The following is a 23,220-nucleotide window of genomic DNA, read 5'->3' as shown; positions in this document are numbered from 1 at the left end:
CTTCATGTTATTATTTTCTGGCCAAATATATTTTGAAATTCAGATTATTTTTTTAATTTTAGAAAGGTAAAATGGTAAATATGGAGGCCAAAAAACATGCAGAACTAGCAGGACCTAGGGCAGTATCTTACAATCAAGCACATTAACATTCCTGTGGGAAATAAATGAATATTCAAGTTAAATAGGAGAAATAAAAACTATAAATAGCCTCAAATAAATTCAGGTCATGTTTTAGCACCAAATGAGTCCAGGCAAATTTATGAAAAATGCTCTTGGTTTTCAGAGCTTTTCTGGATTCTGCAATTGTGGTTATGTATGTGTAAAGCACTAAGATAGTGTTTCATATAGAAAAAGCACAGTATCAGTGTTAGTTACTATTATTTTAAAATAAATTAGTGTTAAAATACATTATATATTTATTTCCATATATCATTTTCGGATAGAATCTCCTGACAATATGCTACAAATTTTTATTATGTAGGAATGTACTCTTAACCACCACATGAGTTTACTCTAAAGACTTGCTATGTTGACCTTGTGAAAGTCAGTAAGGTGGATATTTCTATTTTATCCGACATTTTCTTTGCCTAGAAACTGTATTTGTCACCTAATAAAATAAAAGTCTACCTAATCATTAAAGCAAAATATAAAGGCCCTCCGAGACTTGTGCACAGAAGAGTTCTGGAAAGTGAATTTCTAGGTAGGAAGGGGTGGTGAATACAAGGGGTCTCTCTGACTTTCCCCCTGCCATGTCCCATCTCCAGCAGTTTCTCAGTCTGTTTCAATCAGATATATTTTCTGTTATGCTTTTAAAAAGTTATGAGTATCAGAGTGATGGAATCAATTTAAAAGAGCCCTCCTCCCTGAAGGATAAAAAAGGTGTGTTTTCTTCTTCTAAAGTTGTTCTCCACTTACCATGGCATGCTCAGTATTTTATTGCAATAAAGAATGGATACTGTGATGTTCTTTTATAATCTTCTCAAAGAAGGATTTATAAAATATTTTAAGAATTATGCCCCCTGGAATATGTTCAAATTATTAAAACAGCAACAATGAAAGTATCTAATACATGAATCGAAGATGATAGTACCATGGACAATTCTTGTCTTTTCCCCAGAACATTTCATTTTTTTAGGGATAATACTTTGTTGCTTTTGAGCATGTTTTACCTGATCTAAAAATATATATTAACTTTGTGTCATGTAATACATATTCACAAATTTCAGAGAGCAATAATCGAAAGGCTAGTTGATACAGAAGACAGGCCTGCATTAGAATTTTTCTATAGATAGTGCATAATTCAGAGCTGTACCAATCAGAACTATGCCAAATGTGTACTGTAAAGTTAAATAGTAAAGGGAGCTTCCAAAGTTACCCTGGCTAAACACACAGCCTCAGTTCCCACTCAAAACACTGATTGACAAGGAAAAGAGTTGCATAGCTTGGAAATGCCAAATGGATTGTCACTGTAGGTGGTGCCCTGAGTCTGGTGATGAAATATCAGGACCACCACCCCACTTTAAATGCTTGGATTAAATGGTTAAAAATGCTGCACTAACAGACTACTGAGATGCACATGAACAAAGACATTTTTTAAAGTCAAGAGGGAAGAGACAAGGCTGGAACTGTACAAGGGCCCCAAATTAGGAAGCATAGCTTATGAGGTTCAGTGAACTATTTTCTTGGCTATCATCCTGTTTCAGGTCTAAGACTGACTAAGTCAGCAGACTAATCAGGTAGTACTGTAAAACATTCGCTCACTGGCGATGACAGTGTAGTCAGGTAGGTGCCCTGGCTTTGACATTGATACAGATTTGGGGTGGGGCCGCTATTGTCACAAGGCCTTGGGCCCTGCGCACTTCCATCTTTTTTCTCTGGATGAGGGAATTAGCTGAAGCTCCTTCTCTCTTAAGAAATGCTTAGGGGCGCCTGGGTGGCTCAGTCGTTAAGCGTCTGCCTTCGGCTCAGGTCATGATCCCAGGGTCCTGGGATTGAGCCCCGCATCGGGCTCGCTGCTCTGCGGGGAGCCTGCTTCTCCCTCTCCCCCTGCTTGTGTTCCCTCTCTCGCTGGTCTCTCTCTGTCAAATAAATAAATAAGATCTTTAAAAAAAAAAAAAAAAGAAATGCTTAAATGAGCTCAAAGTGCCCCTTCATGATTTACGCGTCCAGGGCTGTGAGATCTCTCTTCTTCTTGATATATTCTTTTTTCAGGAGTGTCATTACTATAGACAACCAAGTTACAGTCAAGTTTAGAGACAAATGTAACCAAGTTACACTGTCTCCTTGAGGCTAGGTGGCTCTGATTTAAAAAGTGTATTACAGTTTCTTGGGGGGAAAGTCTTCTTGAAGGTCCAACTACTGATCATAAATAACTCTTTAAAGGACTGTTGTGAAAATAAAAGCTAACTAATTTAAAGTACTTAGCACACCTTAGGTATTCAATGTCGACTTTACCTTTACAAGAAACCAACATGTGCCCTGTATTCTCATTTGGCTAACAAGCTGGATTCTTCTAAGTATATTTGCCATAATTAAAAAAGAAAACAGAGAGTGGGATTTAAAAAAAACAAACCTAAACTACATATTAAACACAGTGGAAAAAACAAGTCAACACAAGCAGACCAAATGACAAGTTTAACAGCTGAAGTGCTGTTACACTAACTAATAATACAATTAGCTTGGTAATATAAAAGTATAGGAACTATCAAACTAATTTTTAAAAATGCTAAGAGGTTCTGTTCTAATAAATCAGTAATTTAGGCAAGATCTTTTCCCCACAGTAAAAACAAAAATATCACAAATGGTCCTGAAAAAAGTAACATTAAGTGACTATGATCCTGTGATTTATAATATGAAATCTCTACTTGGTCTTCCTCCCCAGTCCCTGACACAGGGCTCCTGAAACCCTTGTAAATTCCTAAGTGATAACAGCACTAGGAGCATCTTCTGTTCTAATGAGGTGACTCTGGGTGGGCTCCTGGATGGGGGCTGGTCCCCAGAAAGACCAAGCCATGATTATAAGCTTGGAACTTTCAGTCCCACTTCCCACTTCTTTAGAGAGGGGAAAGGGGCTGGAAATGGGAGTCTACTGATCACGCCTATGTGGGGAAGCCTCACAAAATCTCAGTAGTATGGGGTTTGAAAGCTTTCCAGTTGGTGAACACATCTACATACCAGGAGGGTGACATACCCCAAATCCACCGGGAAGAAGCTCCTGCATTTGGGACCCTCCCAGACCTCTCCCTATGTATCTCTTCATCTGGCTGTTCATCTGTATCCTTTTATCATATCCTTTAATAAACAGCAAACATACATGTTTCCCTGAGTTCTGTGAACTGTTCTAGCAAGTAACTGAATCTAAGGGGAAAGAAGTCATGGGAACCTCTGATTTGTCGCCAAGTTGGACAAAAGTTGTGGGTAACCTGGGGATCTACTACTTGTGATTAGTATCTGGAGTGGGGGACAGTCTTGTGGGACTGAACCCTTAACCTGTGGGATCTGAAACTAACTCCAGGTAGACAGAGCCAGAACTGAGTTAAACTGTAGGGCACCCAGCTGGTGTCACAGAATTGCTTGGTGTTAGAACCTCCCACACCAACACACACACACACACACACACACACACACACACACACACACACACACACACACACACACACTTGGTGACCAGAAGTGTTAGAAGTGTTCTGTGTGAAAGGAGAAAGACACAAGAGAAATAGAGGCTTTCTCAGTATAGCTATCAACACTTGAGCCATTTAATACTTAGCACGTACGCTGAGCAAAGGAGTTTACTAAGGCAGTTTGACAGAAGTCACAATAGAAAATATCGCTAGACACTGCCCTTGAGGAGAACGAAGTAACTGTGACATAAGGTAAAAAGGGACTGGTATTACAGAGATAAGATAAAATAGATTCCTAAGTCAGGTGAGCAGCTATGTGACGCTGGAAGGCTAGGGAGGACATGGGCTGATGGGGACTGAGGGGATGAGGCAAAGGGGGCCTCCCCACATCAGTAGACCCTCCGCCGCCTTGCCTGAATGGCAAGAAATAATAATGAGGTGTCTGATACCCTCAACTGGGAAGCTTGCTGCCCACAGGACTAGACGTTATGGAATTCTCAGATGAAATGTAGTACACAGCCTGAGTTTTATAGCTCTAAGGAGAAAGAAAAGAGAAATCCCAGCAGCCTTTCACCCCAGAAAACAAACTCCAGCAAGCACAGAAAATCATGAAATTTCTCATTGTACTTTTAACAGTAAAATTCATTCTCTTCTGCTTAGGATATTGTCATTAGCTTAAAGAAAAAAAAAACAGATAAAATACAATCATGCAGTTTATAGCTGCTGTATCAACTGTCCTAAAAACAAACAAAAAAACCCCCACACAACTGTTTCCTTTGGAAAGTTCAGATCTTAGTATTGTGAGAAACCACAACCAATTGCAGTAGCGAAAGACAAAAACGAGTTGCAAAGAAGTAGCCAATATGAAAGTTTACGATACCATGCTGTTAAAAAATTTTTTTTAATGTTTATGGCAGCTTGGAAATGTGTCTAAAAAACGAAAATATCTTACTATTTGACTCAGAAACTCCATGTCTAAAAAGGAAAACTGGTAAAGTGTTCAAATTATAAAAATAATGATGTACCCAAACTGTCAGTGGTGGCCAAATTTAGAAACAACCTAAAGGTTGTAATAAAGAAGTCGAAGAAATTATGGCATATCCAAAAAACGGAAGACATTAAATGAGGTGATAACAGATTTCTATTTACCGATGTGGAAAGATACTGCAGAGGAAAAAAGGCAGGTCACACAACATAGGAATGGTATGATTTTACATGTAAAAATCTGTGTGAACTTATAAGTGAACTCTGTATATATTAATAAAAAAGAGAATCTGGTTACTAAATCTTATCTGTGTTTATCAATAGGTGCTAGAACTTCAGGTGAATTCTATTTTGTGTTTTATACTCTTCTGTATTCTGTAACTCTTAACAGTGTGAATATATCATTTATATAACTAGAAAAATAGTTTTCATAAAATACATTATGTACATAACAATAACATAGACATTTTCTTAAAAAAAACCTCCATTATTTTCAGCACACTGACATATATATTTTATTTGGGAATATTTAGTTATAATGAAAAATAAATAATTACTTAGGGGCCATTTGTCAATAAATCTATTTCTTTCTCCCTCTACACATGTGCTTCTAAGCTCATCAAACCTTTTTTTTTTTTTTAAAGATTTTATTTATTTATTTGACAGAGAGAGACACACAGCGCGAGAGGGAACATAAGCAGGGGGAGTGGGAGAGGGAGAAGCAGACTTCCCGCTGAGCAGGGAGCCCGATGCGGGGCTCGATCCTAGGACCTTGGGATCATGACCTGAGCCGAAGGCAGACGCTTAACGACTGAGCCACCCAGGCACCCCTCATCAAATCTTTCTGTTTGTTCTCCAGCAAAGTTCAAATATGAAAAATTGTAAGGAACAGTTTTTCATATTTACTCCTCTGTACTCAAAAGCACCTCAGGGGCGTCTGGGTGGCTCAGTCAGTTAAGCGGCTGCCTTGGACTCAGGTCAGGGTCCTGGGATCAAGCCCCACATTAGGCTCCCTGCTCAGGGGGAGTCTGCTTCTCCCTCTCCCTCTGCCCCTCCCCTGCCTTCCTGTTCTCTATCTTGCTCTCTGTCAGAAAAAAAAAAAAAAAAAAAGTACTTCATAGCAGTCATAGTGGATTGGCGGGGGGCTGGAAAAGCCATAATGGAAAACTGTGCCTCATTATACTTTCTACTTCCCCCCAAAAAGGGGGCACTGCCAAAAAAACAAAATACAGCACAATGAAGAGCAGAGGCTATTGTGGGTACTTTCAAATCACATCACTTGCCCTTTCCAGCCAGGTCTCATGGGTACCCAAGGCTGGGAACCCGACAGCTTGAATTCCAATCTGAGCTCCGTCACTGAGGAGTTATCTAACCCGCTACAGATTTATGTCTGGAAAATGGTAAATATGTCCGTGATCAGGTTATGAGAAATGACCTTCTGGCACTGGAAGCTGATAACCCAAAGAAGAGTTAATGTAAACTCTGTTAAGAAAGGCACAAATTAAAGGTTAAAGAAAAAGCTCTAAGAAAGGTCCAGAAAGGCTCACCAATATGGAGGAAAGATGGTAAGTCACTGTGATTAAGGACAATGCCCTGAAGCGGACACCAGGGCAGGGGCATTAAGGAGGTGGGAAGGAACTGGCCAGGGAAGGAGAAAGGGGATTTTATGGAGAGCACGTTACAGTCAGTTCAGAGGCATCATGTAGCTCTGCTAATATTTCTCTCTCAGACAGGAGTTTATAAAACTTGGGCAAAACTTACCTTGAAAGGGTGACTAGCCAGGCTATTTCACAGCAGAGCAACAAGAAGGGATGAACTTTGTCCAAAGAACTTTGCCCAGTAGGCTTGTGAGATGGTATTGAAAGCTACCACCTCCACGCTTTGAAAAGTTCACAAAGACTGCCTTGTGCACACGTAATCACAACTTGGAGAACCTGACAATGGAGATCAGAGGCTATCCGGGCTGGTGGCAGCAAATGTTCCCGTAATCTAACCAAGGGCAGATTACAAAAGGACATGTGCCATATCAAAAGCATAGAACAGTAACAGGATTCTGTGAAAACCAGAATCCTAACAATTCAGGTTTTATTTTCTGAACACTTCTGGAAGGGATAAATCAAATGCTGTACCGAATGTACCCGAGTCTAGACCCCGTGGGTCACCCTTGTGCACGGCATGCAGCTTTCAGACAGCTTTGAAAACAAAGCATGCCAATAAATAAACACAGGCCTATGACGTGGAAAAACTCAAAACGTCTCTCAGACATATAAAAAAATTATACTGACGATAGAATCCGAAGCGGTAGCTCTGCTTTTAGGCAATTGCTCCTTTTCATGGATATGTGAAACTGTTATGGGAAGTACTTAATAAATATGAGTCAGATGGATGACTGCACACCTGTAGTTTTCAAAAAGCTTTCCGCTTTTTAAAAAATAGCATTTTTTCTGATTATAGTAATATATCCTCTTGTAGAATATTTGGAAGACATAAAAAAGCATAAAGATACCATAATAATCACCTGTCATTCCACTATTCAGAGGGAATACTTTTTACATTTTTGGTATATTTTGTTTTACTTGTGATGAATGTGTACCCCCCCTTCCTTTAACACAAATTGTGACCACAGTGTATGTAGTTTGGGAGACAGCTTTTTAAAAATTATATTCTAAACAATACCCTATGCCATTAAATATTCTTCCCCAACACCATTTTTAGTGCCTGTTGTATAGATGTTCTAGAATTTATTGAGTCATTTTCCTGTTCGGCTACTTGAGTTGCTTTTTAAGGTTTTGCTACTATAAATCATAAAACTGTGCCTTGAATCAGTATCTCTGATTATTTCCCGAAGATGGATGTCTGGTATAATCACTGAAACTTAATTTTTTGAGGTTCTTGATTCACAGTGATAAAGTGATTTCCAACAAGACTGCACCAATGTATACGCCTATCAGCAGAGCCCACGCGTAAGTCTTCCTGCACTCTCATCAGCAATGAATATTATTCATGGATATATTAGAAAACAACAATAACAAATTATTACATTATACTAAACTTCAATTTTCTAAGTAAGATATAGTGAGTCTGGAATAGGAAATAAGTGACTAAAAAATTAAAAAAACTCAAAAAACATAAATTGTGTGTAATGGAGGGAAGGTATTTCAATAATCTTTCCTTTCACCACTGATTATTTGGTGGGGTTAGGAGGTATTACTGAGATCACCCAAAGTGTGTTGGATAGCTGCCATAAACAGTACACGGTACCATGAGGCCTTCTGAAGGATGCAAAAGAAAAGTTTTGCCCCAAAGAACTTTCTACATAATTTCATAAATGAGGAATCACACAGATTAAAATTAATCACTGGAGAATGATTCCAAGTGCATTCAATCAAGTGGCACAGACAGTACCCAATGATTCAGGAAATGAAGAGTGTTGCGCATGCTAGAGAAGGCCTTGTGGATGAAGGAAGTCAAGGGGCCTTCCATTTCCGGATTTGATGTCAGCATACAGAATCTCAAGAGGGAGTAGTGTAATAGCAGAATAATCAGGGTCCTGGTGAAGCGAGAATCAACCAGCTGGCTGAAATCGTTAGGTACTGAACGGGAGTTTGAAAAAAAAAAAAACATCAGATAAGTAAAATTACCCAAAGAAGGGCATGGAAATACTTGGCCTTTCAAGACTAAGGATTCAATGTAGTGACTATTTCAAACAATCCATAATCACGGATACTCCTCTTACCACTATTCTCTTTTCCCATCATTTTGTACATCTACTTGAGAAACATTTTAAATTTAGCACATAAAGGTGCTTGCTGCCTGCCAGCCAGGTCAGTTTCAGCAATGTGCCCTTTTTGCTGTTTGGTGGTATCTGTGCAATCATGTAAATATTTTCATGTACTTCATAAAAATGAGTGGAAAGAAGAAAATGAAAACAAGTGGATAAAAGCTAAGATCTCCAATTTAATTGATTGCAATCACCAAGCACACCCCAAATGACATGCTTTGGCCTCATTCTGACATTCACTAGACTTAAGCTGGCCAATGCTGTGATCAACTGTGTACAAAACTGCTGGAAAGATGTAACCAGAGCAGATGTCCTCTGTTACATGCAGGTCTGCTGTTGGACTTACATTCAGAGTTTTGGTATTGGAGTGTCCCAAGCAGGCTGAACGGTGGCTGCCTGCGTTTGAATTCCGGCTCTACCACTTACTACATTCCCAAGTGTCAATTAGTAAAAGGGGGGTGATAATAATACCTAGGCTCCAAAGGTTGTTGTAACGATTAAATGAGATACTACATACCTATTACTTAGAGGAAACAGTTCCTGGCACCAAAATCACTGCTCAATAAATGATAACATCCCCTCCACGACAACCCCATCACCCCCTTTTCAGGAGTACTCTACATGTAATAGAGTAGGCTGCCTAAAACAGGGCTCTTGTACAAGAATGAAAAGTTTCCTTTCATAAAGACTTCTTTGGCAATTTTATAAAGAATGAATCAGTATAGGAAGAAAAATGGGTTTAGAGAAAAGGTGAAAGTAGGTGTAGGAATCTAGATGTGACATAATTCGTTCCTGGTAGTTTTAGAAATGAAAATGAAAAACAAAATTAAGACTTTGCTGTGGAACACAGCACAGATACCCTTCCTTTATGCCCTAACACACACAGCACTGTGTGTTTAATCGTAACAGGAAACTGTAAGAGCCAGATGCCGTGTGTGCACACAGGTGTTGGTTAAGTGCAGAAAAGTTCATTTATACAGTTCAATTAAGTGGTACTTTTGATATGATTAACATGTTCACTTATGAAAATAATTGCAGCCTTGATTTTTCATCAGCTTCAATTAATTTCACATAAGAAGCATCAAGCATTGTATGCTTCTAATTTTCTCAGTAAATACATGCTTATCATCAAAAAGATAAGGGAATGGTCACATATAAATAAGTGAAAATAGGAAGTCTGTTCACAAATTTGCATGTTACTGGTGCTCAATATTAAGAGTAATAGCTGTCTTAAACTTTTTACCATTAAGAATGGCTTTTATAAATGCATGACCCCACAATTTTGTGCACTGTCAGGATTTAATAGCTTACTACTGTTTTCCCTACTTCTGATAAAGAATTTTGTTACAAGAAGTGCTCAACAGCTCTAATTTAAAAATGTAACCAGCTACAAAATAAATTTGATACTTTTTTATAAAATAAAAGAGTAATAGTTGTTTGGTTTTTCTATTAATTTGGAGAAATGACTATTATTAAATCTTATGTAGGAGGGCTATTAAAATTCATATATAATCTAGTATATGCTCATTTTATTAAAGTATAGGAGTAAATGCACACACATAATACAACTTATTCACTGTTAAGACACTTAAGATTTTATGGTTAAAAAATTAACATTGTGCACAATCAGAAAAGAAAAAAAATCTATTTCATCACTACCTCTAACATTCTGTTACTAGTAGAGCATGTGGCTTTATTAATATTTCTGGTTAAAGAGGTGAAAATTACATGGAAAGGAAATTTGGAAAGTGGCTAAAAATATATACTGATAATCTTTCAGTTCTGGCATTTGGGTCTCTGAAAGTACTGTCTCCTCACCACCCCCACTCCCCCAATACCCGTTGCCTCCACTTTATGCCCAGATAACTCCTGTATACATTTTAGGTCTTACCTCAAACACTACTTCAATTGGGAATCTTCCCTGGAATAAGATTTTTTACTCTGTACCACTGTACTGCAATGACTATTATTTTACTTGAAGTACCCCACTCCACACCCCCCACTTGCCAATAAGTCCAGAAAATACAGAGGACTGGACTTGTTCACTGTGCTGTACCTTACGACCTACTGTAGTATGGGGCATGAATTGTAAGTAGGATACTTAAATGTATGCTGAATGAAGGACCAAGAGTTTGTATGATAAAAACTGAGTTTCTTATTATTTTTTTCCTTTGGGGGGTTCTAATGGACACTAAGGATTTTTCTTCCAGAAAAAAAATATACAGATACAAAATTTTATGTATGATTTTTAGGATCAAGGATCCCAGGTTTAGAAGCCCTACACTAGGCTTTTTTTTTTTTTTTTTTTAAAGATTTTATTTATTTATTTGAGAGAGAGAAAGAGAGAGAGAGAATGAGAGTGGAGAGACTCAGAGGGGAGAAGCCGACTCCCCACTGAGCAGGGAGCCTGATGTGGGACTCGATCCTGGGACTCCGGGATCATGACCTGAGCCGAAGGCAGTAGCTTAAACCAACTGAGCTACCCAGGCGCCCAGCCCTGCACTAGAGTATAGTGAATTCATGCTATGAAGTTTCTTGATAAGTAGCCATTTGGCTTCCCCTGCCAAAATGCCCATTGGGACATGCACTTTTTACATGAAAACATACAAAGTTCCCCAAGCAGGACAGGGTTATACTAGGGTGCAGTAATATTAATGAGTAAAAGTACATTAGTAAATGTCAATGGGGTTATCTCAGCACCAGACACTTCCCATAATCACTGAATAACACTTTCCATTACATCTATTTTTTCCTTGCTTATTTTTATCTTATCAGTAGAGTATTCCCCATTATATCTTACGCGTAAAGTATTTCCTATTGAATGGAAAAACCTGATCACAAATCTGCACCCATAATTTGTACCCAGACTGTCCTCTAGGAAATGTGAAGGGCTATCAATTTCTTAGTCCCCAGAACTGGACTTTGCATGGAGGGATGTCCTTTCTACCAACAGACTGACCAAAACACATCCTTGCATATAAAGCAGCATCATTACTACACCTGCAGATGTTTCAGATAAGCTCTCTCTTTATACATTACAGTAAAATGCCAGCTCTTGTAATGAACTAGTACTAAAGCAAACTGCAAGTACCAGGGACACTGCAGAGTTATGCAGTAATGGCACGTATGAAGTCCACCATCACATACAGTTCTCTACAGTAACCTGGAAATCACCCTGTCTGCCCAACAGATCTCTTCTTCCACAGTTTGTCTCTTATTATCTGTATTTGAAAAGGAAGTTTCCCAAGTCAAAAAAGTAATTTCAAAGCCTATAGCTGTCTTTGTAACCAGATGGTATATTTTATTGTATTAAATTGATCATCTGTGTGCATTGTCTCTCAACGTGAGATTCCCATTCTTTAAAAGGTTACTAGGAAAATAAGTATTGCTTGATAACTGACTTATATTCTTAACCAATTATTTTTTTGGTTATGGAGGTCCAAGAAAGGACAATGCTAAAACGTGAATTTAAGCTTACTTACTATTACTTTAGTCTGTCTGGTAAACAACTAGTTTAGACTGCTCCAAAAAGTTAGCTATAAAAAACAGAAATATACATTAAATTGGTAATGTATTTAAGAATGTGGTGCGGCTCAAACTGTGGCTCCATGAATAACTATTACACACATAACTAACGTTTATAGGGTGTCTTTCATTAATCATCTCACTTAATCCTCCTAACCTACAATGAGATAGTTACCGCCCCTAACTACTTGCTATTCTCCAGCTCAGCCAGCTCACCAGGTACTGCTGGGAATGTCCCCCCTTCACTCCACGTCTGCCTGATGATCGCCTAGTTATGTACAGTGTCCAGCCCAGTTTCACTCATTGAACGAAGCCCTTTTCGGAACCCTCTCCTCTCCTGTGGAATCAATCCTAGGCTCTTGTCTTTAGGGGAAATCTACTTACAATCATAGATTTGTAGATTTCCTCCTGGTTTTAAAAAAAGTGTACTGGGGGAAAAAAAGTGTACTGAGGGACGCCTGGGTGGTTCAGTTGGTTAAGCGTCTGCCTTCGGCTCAGGTCATGATCCCAGGGTTCTGGGGTTGAGCCCTGCATTGGGCTCCCTGCTCAGTGGGGAGCCTGCTTCTCCCTCTGCCTGCTGCTTGTGTTCTCTCTCTCTCTGACAAATAATAAATAAAATCTTAAAAAAAAAATTTAAAAAGTGTACCGAGAGATCACCTCCTTAACTACCAATAAGCACTGGAATAATGAAATGAATGCTTCTATTCCCATGTATTTAAGGGTCAAGCTAGGCAGAAACTCTAGGTCTAGGCCTATACTTTAGGCTGCAGAGTGAGAGGTGGGAGCTCTGTTTTTAGAAAACAAAAGTTGGAAACTGCAAAGCTTCTATTGCTGAGGGCACACACAATCTATATTATCGTCTTACAAGGGTATATGATACTTTTTGCCCATTTTCTCTTGTGGGAGTCAGGATGCCTCATTGCAGGAGTTGTGCGGTCAGATATCTTTCCCTCTATGAGTCAGCTGGGAAGTACAGTATGAATACTCCTGTGTGTCCAGGCACCAGGTGCTCCATTTTGTCAACAAGGTGAGATTCACATTATCACTGGCCTGGTGATAGCTAAATTATACCTAAATAATTATCACTGGTATTAATATTAAAGCAGACATTTCCTGAGTCCAAATGACTGTTCAGACATTCTGAGTTAGCTAGTAGAGCAAGGAAATAAAAGCCCTGTAAAGCACCACCTTGTTTTCTAGATCACTAAACCTACAGACGCCTTCCTGGGCCTGGACTTTCTTTTATTATTTCCATTTCTAATCATTTGAAATTGTTTTTTCTCTTGCCCAATTTAAGGCAAAATTCTAAAATTCAATGACAGCATTTCCCTATTTTCCTCCACACCCTCTATAGTTGGTTCTAAGGTGTTGGGAATTCCCTATTTGTCTATTTTCCTTAATCAAAGGATGTGCCACCTAGAGCTTAGGTTGCAGGCCACGTACATTTTCCATCACAGATTGCCCCTTGAAGGATTCATACAGCACCACTACAAATGCTTACATGAACCGAACAGCTCACTTTTGCTTACTCAAAGGAATCTTGTTCTAGAAACAAATACATAGTCAAAGTACTAAAATTGTTAAAAATTATTTTTGAGACACTGATATACTAGGTTTTATAATTAAAGGTGTATTTCATATTGCATTACTTTCAATATGGATGAGAATATTTTTGAAAACAAAGTATGCAAATTGAGGCATTTGCTAAAAGACTTCTTGGTAGCCTTCTAAAAATGTGTTTTTCTTCCCTCAAGATTCTTAAACCTTTGGAGGCTGTTTTAAACAATGCTGGCATTCTATGGAATTCCAGCTGATGTCTTCCAATCCTTGTGCATGTTCTGATTCTGAGACTTAGAGCCACAGGAAGCTGCCCAACTGACAAACCAATTGTTCAAGGATGCAAAGGGTTTTAAAAACGACTTAAAGACACACCAAAATGAATACTTTGTGTTCTGTGATATTAATCCGCTCTAAAACTTTCTCAAGGCTAAGCCCAACTGGGAAAATAAAATCCTTTTCAGAATAAAGGGTGAGATCTGAGTCATGATAAGATTGCAATATAAGGTCAAGGGCAAGGAATCACTTTTCCCAAACCCAATCTGCTATGTGCAACTCACCTTACGGTCTCTATTCTGCAGATATGCCTAAATACCAGGCAGATGTTGATAAAGAATTTCTCATTTGTGAGCATTTCTGTCATTATTTTAAAGCTAGAGAATAAACACTAGCTAAGAGGCCACTCCATAAAAACAAAAATATTTGCATCTAGGACTCAAATTAATTCTCTTCCTTATGGCATTGAGTTAGGAGAATTAAGGGGTATAAACTGAAAACCTCTGATAATTTAGAAAAGGTTCTAGGAGAAAGTCACAAGTTAAGTAAGCGACCACAAAAGTCTCAAAGGTATTGACTGTGGAAATTTCAAATGGGTCATCACAGTTACCACAAATAACTTATAAAAAGCAATGGCCAATAGATTCCATGGGAAGGGATTACCTTATTAATCATGTTTAACCTTTTAAGGCATTATCCTTTTTTAAGCGTCCATATTCATTCAATAAGCACTGAATGTAAAACTGCTTTCTCATCTATAGTCCACATTATTAAAAAAAGATAATGTCTGACCAAATATTTTCTAGATATCATAGCCTGTTTAATATTATACTCTGATGCCCCTTGGTAAAACACCGAATGTTTCAACTATGTCATGTACAATCCTACAGTCATGCTGTCTTAACTTACTCTATTAAGAATTACTGCAATTTCCATAATATTTTAGTATATAATCAATACTAATAGCTTCTTCATTATCGATTAGGGCCAAATGTGGTAAGTGACCTCAAATGTTCTTTTTAGAAGGCATAAAGACAAAGAGCTCTAAATAGGCACCAGCATCTTTTGAAAGGATACCTCAGGGGGCAGAGAAAAAATATTTTTTTCCCCGAAAGTACAGAAGGGCAACTGGGTAGTAGGTAAGGATGAAAGGTTTTCATGGTTGCTAACAGGTTAGAGTATGGGTTCTTCCTACCTCTCCCTGACCCTCCCAGCCTACTGTAACAATGAGGATGCTGGTGAGATACTAGTGGATAGGGTCTGACCATACCTTCATGGGTAGGCTCTGGGTCAGGTGTAAGTGAGATGTCATCCAGCTCTCGCAGGCAGAGCCATTCTCCGTCCATAGACACTCGGAATTTGCAAAGGTAGATGGTCTCCATGGCAGCCTGTGTGATCTTGTCAGTGGTGGGGGTTGGCATATCGGTTGGAGGCGTCAGAGCAGACATGATGACTCAGCTGGGACTACAACACACACTCACACACACACTCACACACACACTCACCCCAACAAAAATAAATAAAACCTCCTCACCAAAAAACCCCAAATCCAAAGCTCTGGAACAAAGCTCTCAAGAAAAGGGGTGGGGGAGATGAAAACAAATCACAAGGAAAAATGCCTACGGTTTAAGAAGCAATTGCTCAAGATAAACAATTCAATACTATCTTTTCTCATAGATAGTTCCTACCACATAGCAAAATAAGATGATGCCTGGTCTTCTCCTAGCTTCTCTCCTTTTATCTTCTCTTCCCTACCCCCTCCTTTTTCAGCTGAGCTATCGGCTTTAAATCCTGCACAGCCAATGCCACCTTAGCTGGCTTTAAAAAACTGGCCTCTGCATGAATAAGTGAAAAATCCTCCTTTGTGCAGGAAAAAAACAAAACAAAACAAAACAAAAAAACAAAAAAAAAACAACCCTGAAAAATAAACCAATATTTTCAATTTAGCTTAAAAAAATCCTGAACTGCAGAAATCACTTCCAGGATCTGCTCAGATGAGCCGGGATGCTGAGTTCTAATAGGATTGGTTGTGCGCAGTAAGCAGGGTGTTGACCAAAATGGCTGACTAATGAACTGAACTGAAAATCCAGGCTCATGTGACCAGCTGCTCTGAACGTGGGGCGAGCAATTCCCAGGATGCTTTATAGATGCTGCTGATGCAGGGAGAGCAATTAGGCTGCTGCTCTCATCCTGTACAACCCACTTCCAGACTGTGCTAGTCAAACTGTGATCAGACATAACACAACGCACATATCCTCATCAATTCCCTCACTCTGGGATAAAAGGGCTGGATAATAGGAAGACAATTAACACTGGGTAATACTCCACAGGAGAGATGATAAAAGAGACAGATGAATTTAACAAGCACATAATTCACCTCTAATCTTTACCCTCATATACCTAGCTGTTAAAATTCTTTACTCTGCTAAAGGTGGTGTTTTAAGAAAAAGCAAAAACAGATTTTCAAGTTAAATATCATACTCTTAGGCATTTATAATTTCCTTCCCCAAGGCACAAAAACCTGACTTTCTAGACTGGACAGAAGTGCAAGAAAAAAACTTGACGGTAAAAAAGCAAAATCCTTTCCAATTAATGGCAACCCCCCCTTTTGATGTTGCTGTATTTACCAAGTTTCTGCATAAAGTATGTATTATGTTTCTAATCAGAAGATAAAACTATGTTTATTTTTAAAAGTCTCTCATTCTAGGGATTTCCTAGTTAGAAGGATACCTTGATTTCTGAGAACTAAAAAAAAAATTCTCCGTATTATAATATTTTATATAATTTTATATGTAACATTTAAATATAATATTAAAATTTCATAAATGATTCATCCTAATTTGAGATTGAGCTCAAAGAAAAAAATGCTAAGAACCAGACTCTAGATAAACAGGCATTTCTCAAACTGGCAGAGGGAAAGCAAGCTGGTACAATGTCAAAATGCATATACATATATGATTATTTACAATTAGGAAGAAAATTAGCAAGTTATTAAGGAAAACAAAATATCCCAGGTTTATTCATTTCTATTTAAATCTCTTCCACCATTCTCCTACATCTGGACCCAGAGCTATTCATTCATTCATTTATTCATTCAGTAAATATTCACTAAGAGTATTCCACATGCCAGGCAGCAATCCAGGCACTGGACATGCAGCAGTGAGACAAGATCACCTCTTCGAGGAGGCAGAATTTATGTATCCAAATACTGAACACAAGCCTTCATTTAACACATTCACATTTAATTACAGGTTGATTCCTTTCTAGCCATATACATTTCCATCTTACACATTAAAACCTTAAGCTATGCAATACTTCAAAACCTTATAAGCAGTCATTAAAACCTTTAAATGAAACTTACACTGAATAGTTCCTGGAATCACAATGCCAAAGAGCCCTGCCTATTTGTACATCGGCACCAAGACTGTAAGTCACTGATACATTCTTAAAATATAGAATGGTGAAAACAAAAAAGAAATCTGAATGCTTTGAGATTTCCTGGGTCCACCAATACCTGAATTGAGCCTGTCACAAACCATGACAATCTTTTTACTAATCAGCCAAGAAGCATTTACTAACCCTGAACAGATAGGGATTGATTACAACACACCAGCATAACAAGAACACCTAGATCAATAAGCAGAGAAACCTGGTTAATAATACTCCTTCCAAAGGTTCTTCTCTCCAAGTAGAAGACACCAGGAGGGAAGCCCAAAGGGAGGGAAAAACCCTCCTGCAGGAGCTAGCCTTGAGTTTCCCTTATCTGTCAGTTTGAGGAGGTATTAGCAGTCATTTCAGAAATAAGAACCGTGAGTGAGCAGGAAAACCTGTATTTCCACCCTCTAAGGCAAACCTGCTTGCAGGTAAACACCCTTGAATCTTCAGCTTGAACAGTTACTCACTGTTCACAAGCAATGAATTTACTATGAAAACAGGCACTATTTGTAAACTAATAAAAATAATTCTAAACATCGTTTAGCACTGTTTTTACATTTGGGTCTTTACTAGGTAAATATTAGCTTAGAATGTAAAGGTAACATTAAGTCATCAGTGAGACAAACCTTGGAACTTTTTTCTCATTCGATCCTACCTGTGAATAAAGGCACATATTTATAAGGCAGTTGTGAGGAGGACTGAGGTATAGTCTGTGGCCCTAAAACAGAACTAACAGGCTTAGGTGAAATTCAAATCCAAGGTGATGATCTGAATAATACTATGTTCTAGCTGCTTACACAGCTCAAATTTTCCACATTAAAATTGATCCAAAGCAAATGAGATTCACATGTCAAAGTCAGAAGTCACATTCCTTTTAAGAATATTTACTCAGCTACTATTATAAGAAAAAGAATGATTTGTCATGCTCAATGTCCCTTTTATACAATGTGGAAAAATTATGACTTAAGGTACCTGTCATTTATTAACTCTCTTATTTTCCTTTAGGTGCTTTATAAATACTGTATCAAATCCTCACAAGAATCTTGCAAAGCAGATATTGGTATCTCCGCTTTACATACAAAAAAACCAAAGTCGAGCCAAGTCACTGGCCCAAGATCACACAACTAGCAAGCAGCGTATCTGGGATTTCAAGATCTGCCTTTGGGGGGGCGGGGGTAGAGAGAGGGCGGAACGAGAGATTCCCACGCAGGCTGTACGTTCCGGACTGAGCCTGTCATGTCGGGCTCAATCTCACAACCCTAAGATCATGACCTGAGCCAAAATTAAGAGTCAGATGCTTACCCAACTGTGCCCCCCAGGCGCTCCCCAAGATCTGTCTTAATGTCCCCAAACCAAAGTCCACATTTTCTTTCATACCTTGAAATGTCAGCATGCCAACCCAAGGATTAAATTTTAATTAGGGAAAATAAAAACAAAACGAAAAGCAAAACCAAAAGAACACAGGCAACATCCCTATAAAGTTTCCCAAATATGAATTTCAATTTAAGATTCGAGGAAGAGGAAATTTTTATTAACTTTCACACTTCACAAACCATATATTCCACTTACTCTTATACATTCTAGTTAGGTTTATAAGTATTTTCTGAGAAACTGAGAACCGAGCACGGATCTTTCCTGCTGTGTGCTGCAACCAGATTCTTCCTGATCACCGTGAAGGATATACTACTTACTATACCTCCACTCTGAGGAAAAGAGCTGGAAATAACCATCTTAACAAGTTTCCTCCTCATCCATTAACTTAGTTGGGCATATATAAGAACACTGGATACATTCAGTAGTGTGAAAAGATAAATGAAGGTGGGAATTAATTTCTAAAATGACTTATTCCAGAACTTCTTCAAATAGTTAACTTCAATGTATGATTTTTTTTTTTAAGGTTTTATTTATTTGACAGAGAGGGACACAGCGAGAGAGGGAACACAAGCAGGGGGAGTGGGAGAGGGAGAAGCAGGCTTCCCGCTGAGCGGGGACCCCGATGCAGGGCTCGATCCCAGGACCCTGGGACCATGACCTGAGCCAAAGGCAGACACTTAACGATTGAGCCAAACAGGCGCCCCTCAATGTATAATTTTAATTCTTAAAAAATAGAACCAATATCCATGAAACCATCGCCCAACTGATGAAATGAGCCAACAACTTAAAATTTTGTGCTCCTTCTTTCTTCTGAATTCCTGCCTCCATTTTTGAGGCAATTACTTCTGAATTTTGTGTAAATCATTACCTTACTTTAAAAATATTATTATGAATATATGGATACCTAAACAATATATTTAGCTTCATCTTCTTTTCACTTTATAGAAAGGGTTTCATGCTGTATGAAAGCCTTTCACTTAACATTCCATTTTTAAAGATTCATCCACATTGTAGTGTGCAGCTATAGTTTATCCTTTTGGCTGCTGTATTATGAGGTAATATTCCATTGTATGTGTAAAGAATTTTCTGATCCATTTTCATGCTGGTGAACATATATGGGTTATTTCTATTTTTTTTTTGTTTCAAATGATGTTATTTAGATATAGATAGATTTTCAGAAACAGATTTCTTATAGTTATGCCAATGCTTTTTAAGATTTTATTTATTTATTTGAGAGAGAGAGACAGAGCACAAATGGGGGGAGGGGCAGAGGGAGAAGCAGCCCCCCCCCCCCCCCCCGGCCCAATGAGCAGTGAGCCCGACATGGGGCTCCATCCATCCGAGGACCCTTGAGATCATGGCCTGAGTGGAAGGCAGCCACTTGACCAACTGAGTCATGCAGGCTCCCCAGGTATGCCTATTCTTAACAGGTTGGAAGGTAAGTGACCATTTCATTTATTTCTTTTACAGGTAGTTGCCTCCTACTATTGCCTGGTTTCTATTCTGCACATAATGGTGTTTTTAAAAAATGTATCAACTTGTACAACTAAATCAGTTTTAAAGCTCACAAGTTCTACTTCCCAAGGATTCCTGGAACACAGTTTTACAATTTAAGAAAAATCTCACCCCTATAGCCCCAACATTTTACTAGTTGTTATTAGCACAGAAGGGTTTCTCTGATAAATCATCATCATGATGACATTGGTGAAAGGGCCAGATGTTTCTGCTAAATTATAAGATTTTTTTTTTTCTGAGAGAAGAGAGAGTGCGGGGGGTGGGGGGGGCAGGGAGGGGGGCAGAGGGAGAAAGAGTCTTAATCAGACTCCACGCCCAGCGTGAGCCTGACGACACAGAGCTCCATCTCATGACACTGAGATCATGACCAGAGCCGAGATCAAGAGTCCAAGGCTTAACCAACTGAGCCACACAGGCGCCCCTAAATTATAAGATTATTCAGTTGAACGATCATGATTTTTTCACATGCTCCAGTCCTCCCTCCCACTCACTTCCTTCCCTCTCTCAGACAAAAATCTATTATGTCCACCTCTAATGCTGAGATTTCTACAGTTTTAGGTTTATAACATTTGAAAGACTCAGTACTACTTTGCAGATATTAACTGAGGATGATAATTAGTACTATAAAATGATTATACCTGAGAAGCTATCATTATTTTGTTTAGAAACAAACACTGCCAGGAGTATTATAATGCATAATCTTTTCACTTATTAAAAATAACCAGCATAAGACTAGAGCTAACTCCTACCTTAATAACAAAAATCGATTGCATGGCTAAGTACCATAGGCAATGATTTACAGATATAAAACTACCAGCAACTTATTAGATGATCTTGGGAAATTTATCCTGCTCTTGTCCTAATTTACTCAGCTATAAAACTAAATAACTAGCTTCACAAAAGTCATGGGCTTGTTGAGAATGTTGCCTGTTTTGCACACCTTTATACATCTGCTTAAAACAGTACCTACCAAATATCAGAGTCTTAATAGACACTTGGTATAGATATATAACTCCAAAGCACTCTATATCTTGCAATTGTATATTTTCACCCTCCTATTTCACCTTAACCATGAAAACCCCCAACTTCTACAAAATCAAGCTGTATTTATGCCCCAACAAACAAGTCATTCTAACAGGCTTTATTCATTTGTACATAACATTCATTAATTTAATATGCACAGGGCACCTACTATATGTTAGTCACTAGAGACATGAAAAACAAAGTAATAAACAAGAAACAGGCAATTACAGGTGTTTAAGAAATTCCTAAGTCCTTGTCACACAGATGGCTATTCAGTGTTGTTTACATCCATAACTATTTTCTCCATCAAATCAGTGACTTGTGAATTTCACATTCATTTATTCATTTAGCAAGCAGGGCTTTGCTGAGTAGAATGAGAAACTAGAGGGTTGCTGCTGTCTGAAAAGGAGACTTCAGTTTAGGATGGGATTCCAGTGGTGGAGGTGATGAAGGAAGCTGCGAGCATGTGGACTCCAGAGCCAGAATGCCCACAGTGAACACTAGATCCACCACTTAGAAGCTCAGTAACCTTGGCAAATTACTTGTTTCTGTGCCTGCTTCTTCAATGACAAATGGGGATACAATATTAACTACTTCAGAGTTAAAGGAAGTAATGTAAATAAAATGCTCAGCATAGCACTTTGCACAAAGTAAGCAGTCAGTAAATACCAGCCATTATCATCACTGTTAGTGCTTGAGAATTGAGGGGGGAATAAAACCCCATGCTATCACCACATGAAATTTAAGTCAGGAAGGATGAAAGCTCACGGGACTGAGGCAGAGGAAAGTGAAAAGGAAATGTGAGCAAAGGGTACACTGGGGTATCTCCCAGGCCTTGAGGAGGGAAGAAGCGATGGGTCAGAGTTTTACCAACCATTCGTATCAGATGACCAGATTTCTTAAGTTCATCAAGGCAGAGGAAACAGATGTGTATGTCTCTCAAGAGTCCCTAAAGACATTTAAAGTTAGAGGAACCACACTCTAAAAGGCAGCATGCTCAAACAACTTCTGCTTTCTTCATGCCTCTTGCTGTCAGTCTGAAAGTCTCTTTTCTCTGTTTCACAGCGTTTCAAACTTTCCCAGCTCTGCCCCACCTTCCATGCCTCCCCCTCTGACACTTGTTGCTGTCCAGTCTATTTGGTATGGGGCAACTGTAGAACCAGCCAGTCACAAAGACAGGCCCTGCAAACAGGGATACCACCTTGGCCAGCAGCCCTCGCCTGATGTTTTAGGAAGACCATGAACCTTTCATAATTATTCAGATGTAGCTATGGGGGGGGGGGGGGAGACACCATATTGATACTCTCTCAAGTATGACTGCTTTTAAAACTCTAAAAGCATTTTCTTTCTCATAATTTCAAGCTGTGCTTATGATATGCTGCTGACTTCTCAAAATAAATGTTAAAGCTCATAGTTGAGCCACTTTACACTATAGGAAGAAGTTTCCATTTTAATAAGGTTTAGGTGGAAATATAACAGTTGCGATATCCTGCAAAATTCATTAAAATGGGATTCCTTGGGGCGCCTGCCTGGCTCAGTGGGGAACATGTGATTCTTGATCTTGGGGTTGTGAGTTCAAGCCCCACATTGGGTGTAGGGCTTACTTAAAAAATAAATAAATAAATAAATAAAATGGGATTCTTTTATTTATGATGGCTACATGTTACCTTTTGTACAATGATAAAGCGGCAGTATGTCTTTTAGGCAACTCTCTTAATTATTTAAGGAATTTCCAAAAATATTAGATAACAAGGAGATACCATCCAGTTAATTCTGCTACACTCTCACCATCATCCTCCCAGACTTTTTTTTTTTTTAAAGATTTATTTATTTATTTGAGAGAGAGAGAATGAGAGAGAGAGAGCACATGAGAGGGGAGAGGGTCAGAGGGAGAAGCAGACTCCCCGCCGAGCAGGGAGCCCGACGCAGGACTCGATCCAGGGACTCCAGGATCATGACCTGAGCCGAAGGTAGTCGCTTAACCAACTGAGCCACCCAGGCGCCCCCTCCCAGACTTTTTACTATCTATAACCTACACTAGAAAAATATGTTCTCTCAGCTTCTTTGTAAGATTCTACCTCTTTAACATAGATTTCTGTTAAAAGCCAAACAAAAAGGAGAAAGATACAA

At 38.7% G+C, this 23,220-nt stretch overlaps 1 protein-coding gene across 8 annotated transcripts in view; it reads right to left on the bottom strand.

Annotated features, from left to right (window-relative positions):
• Positions 1-23,220, bottom strand: part of RUFY3 (RUN and FYVE domain containing 3) — a 77,652-nt gene that overhangs the window by 48,680 nt on the left and 5,752 nt on the right. Inside the window, exon 1 of one of the 8 annotated variants that reach the window (XM_036108830.2) lies at positions 15,014-15,871. The exons of 4 other annotated variants lie outside the window; for them this stretch is intronic. In XM_036108830.2, coding sequence (XP_035964723.1) covers positions 15,014-15,191 — 178 coding nt within the window. In that variant the 5' untranslated portion in view covers positions 15,192-15,871. Of the gene's footprint in view, positions 1-15,013; positions 15,872-23,220 lie in introns of those variants that run through there. 3 more of the 8 variants (XM_036108831.2, XM_036108835.2, XM_036108836.2) reach the window with 3 other exon arrangements.

This window comes from Halichoerus grypus, chromosome 3 (assembly GCF_964656455.1).
Source record: "Halichoerus grypus chromosome 3, mHalGry1.hap1.1, whole genome shotgun sequence".
NCBI lineage: Eukaryota > Metazoa > Chordata > Mammalia > Carnivora > Phocidae > Halichoerus > Halichoerus grypus.
The sequence above is the reverse complement of the archived record's forward strand: the minus strand, read 5'-3'. Positions and strand labels throughout refer to the sequence as shown.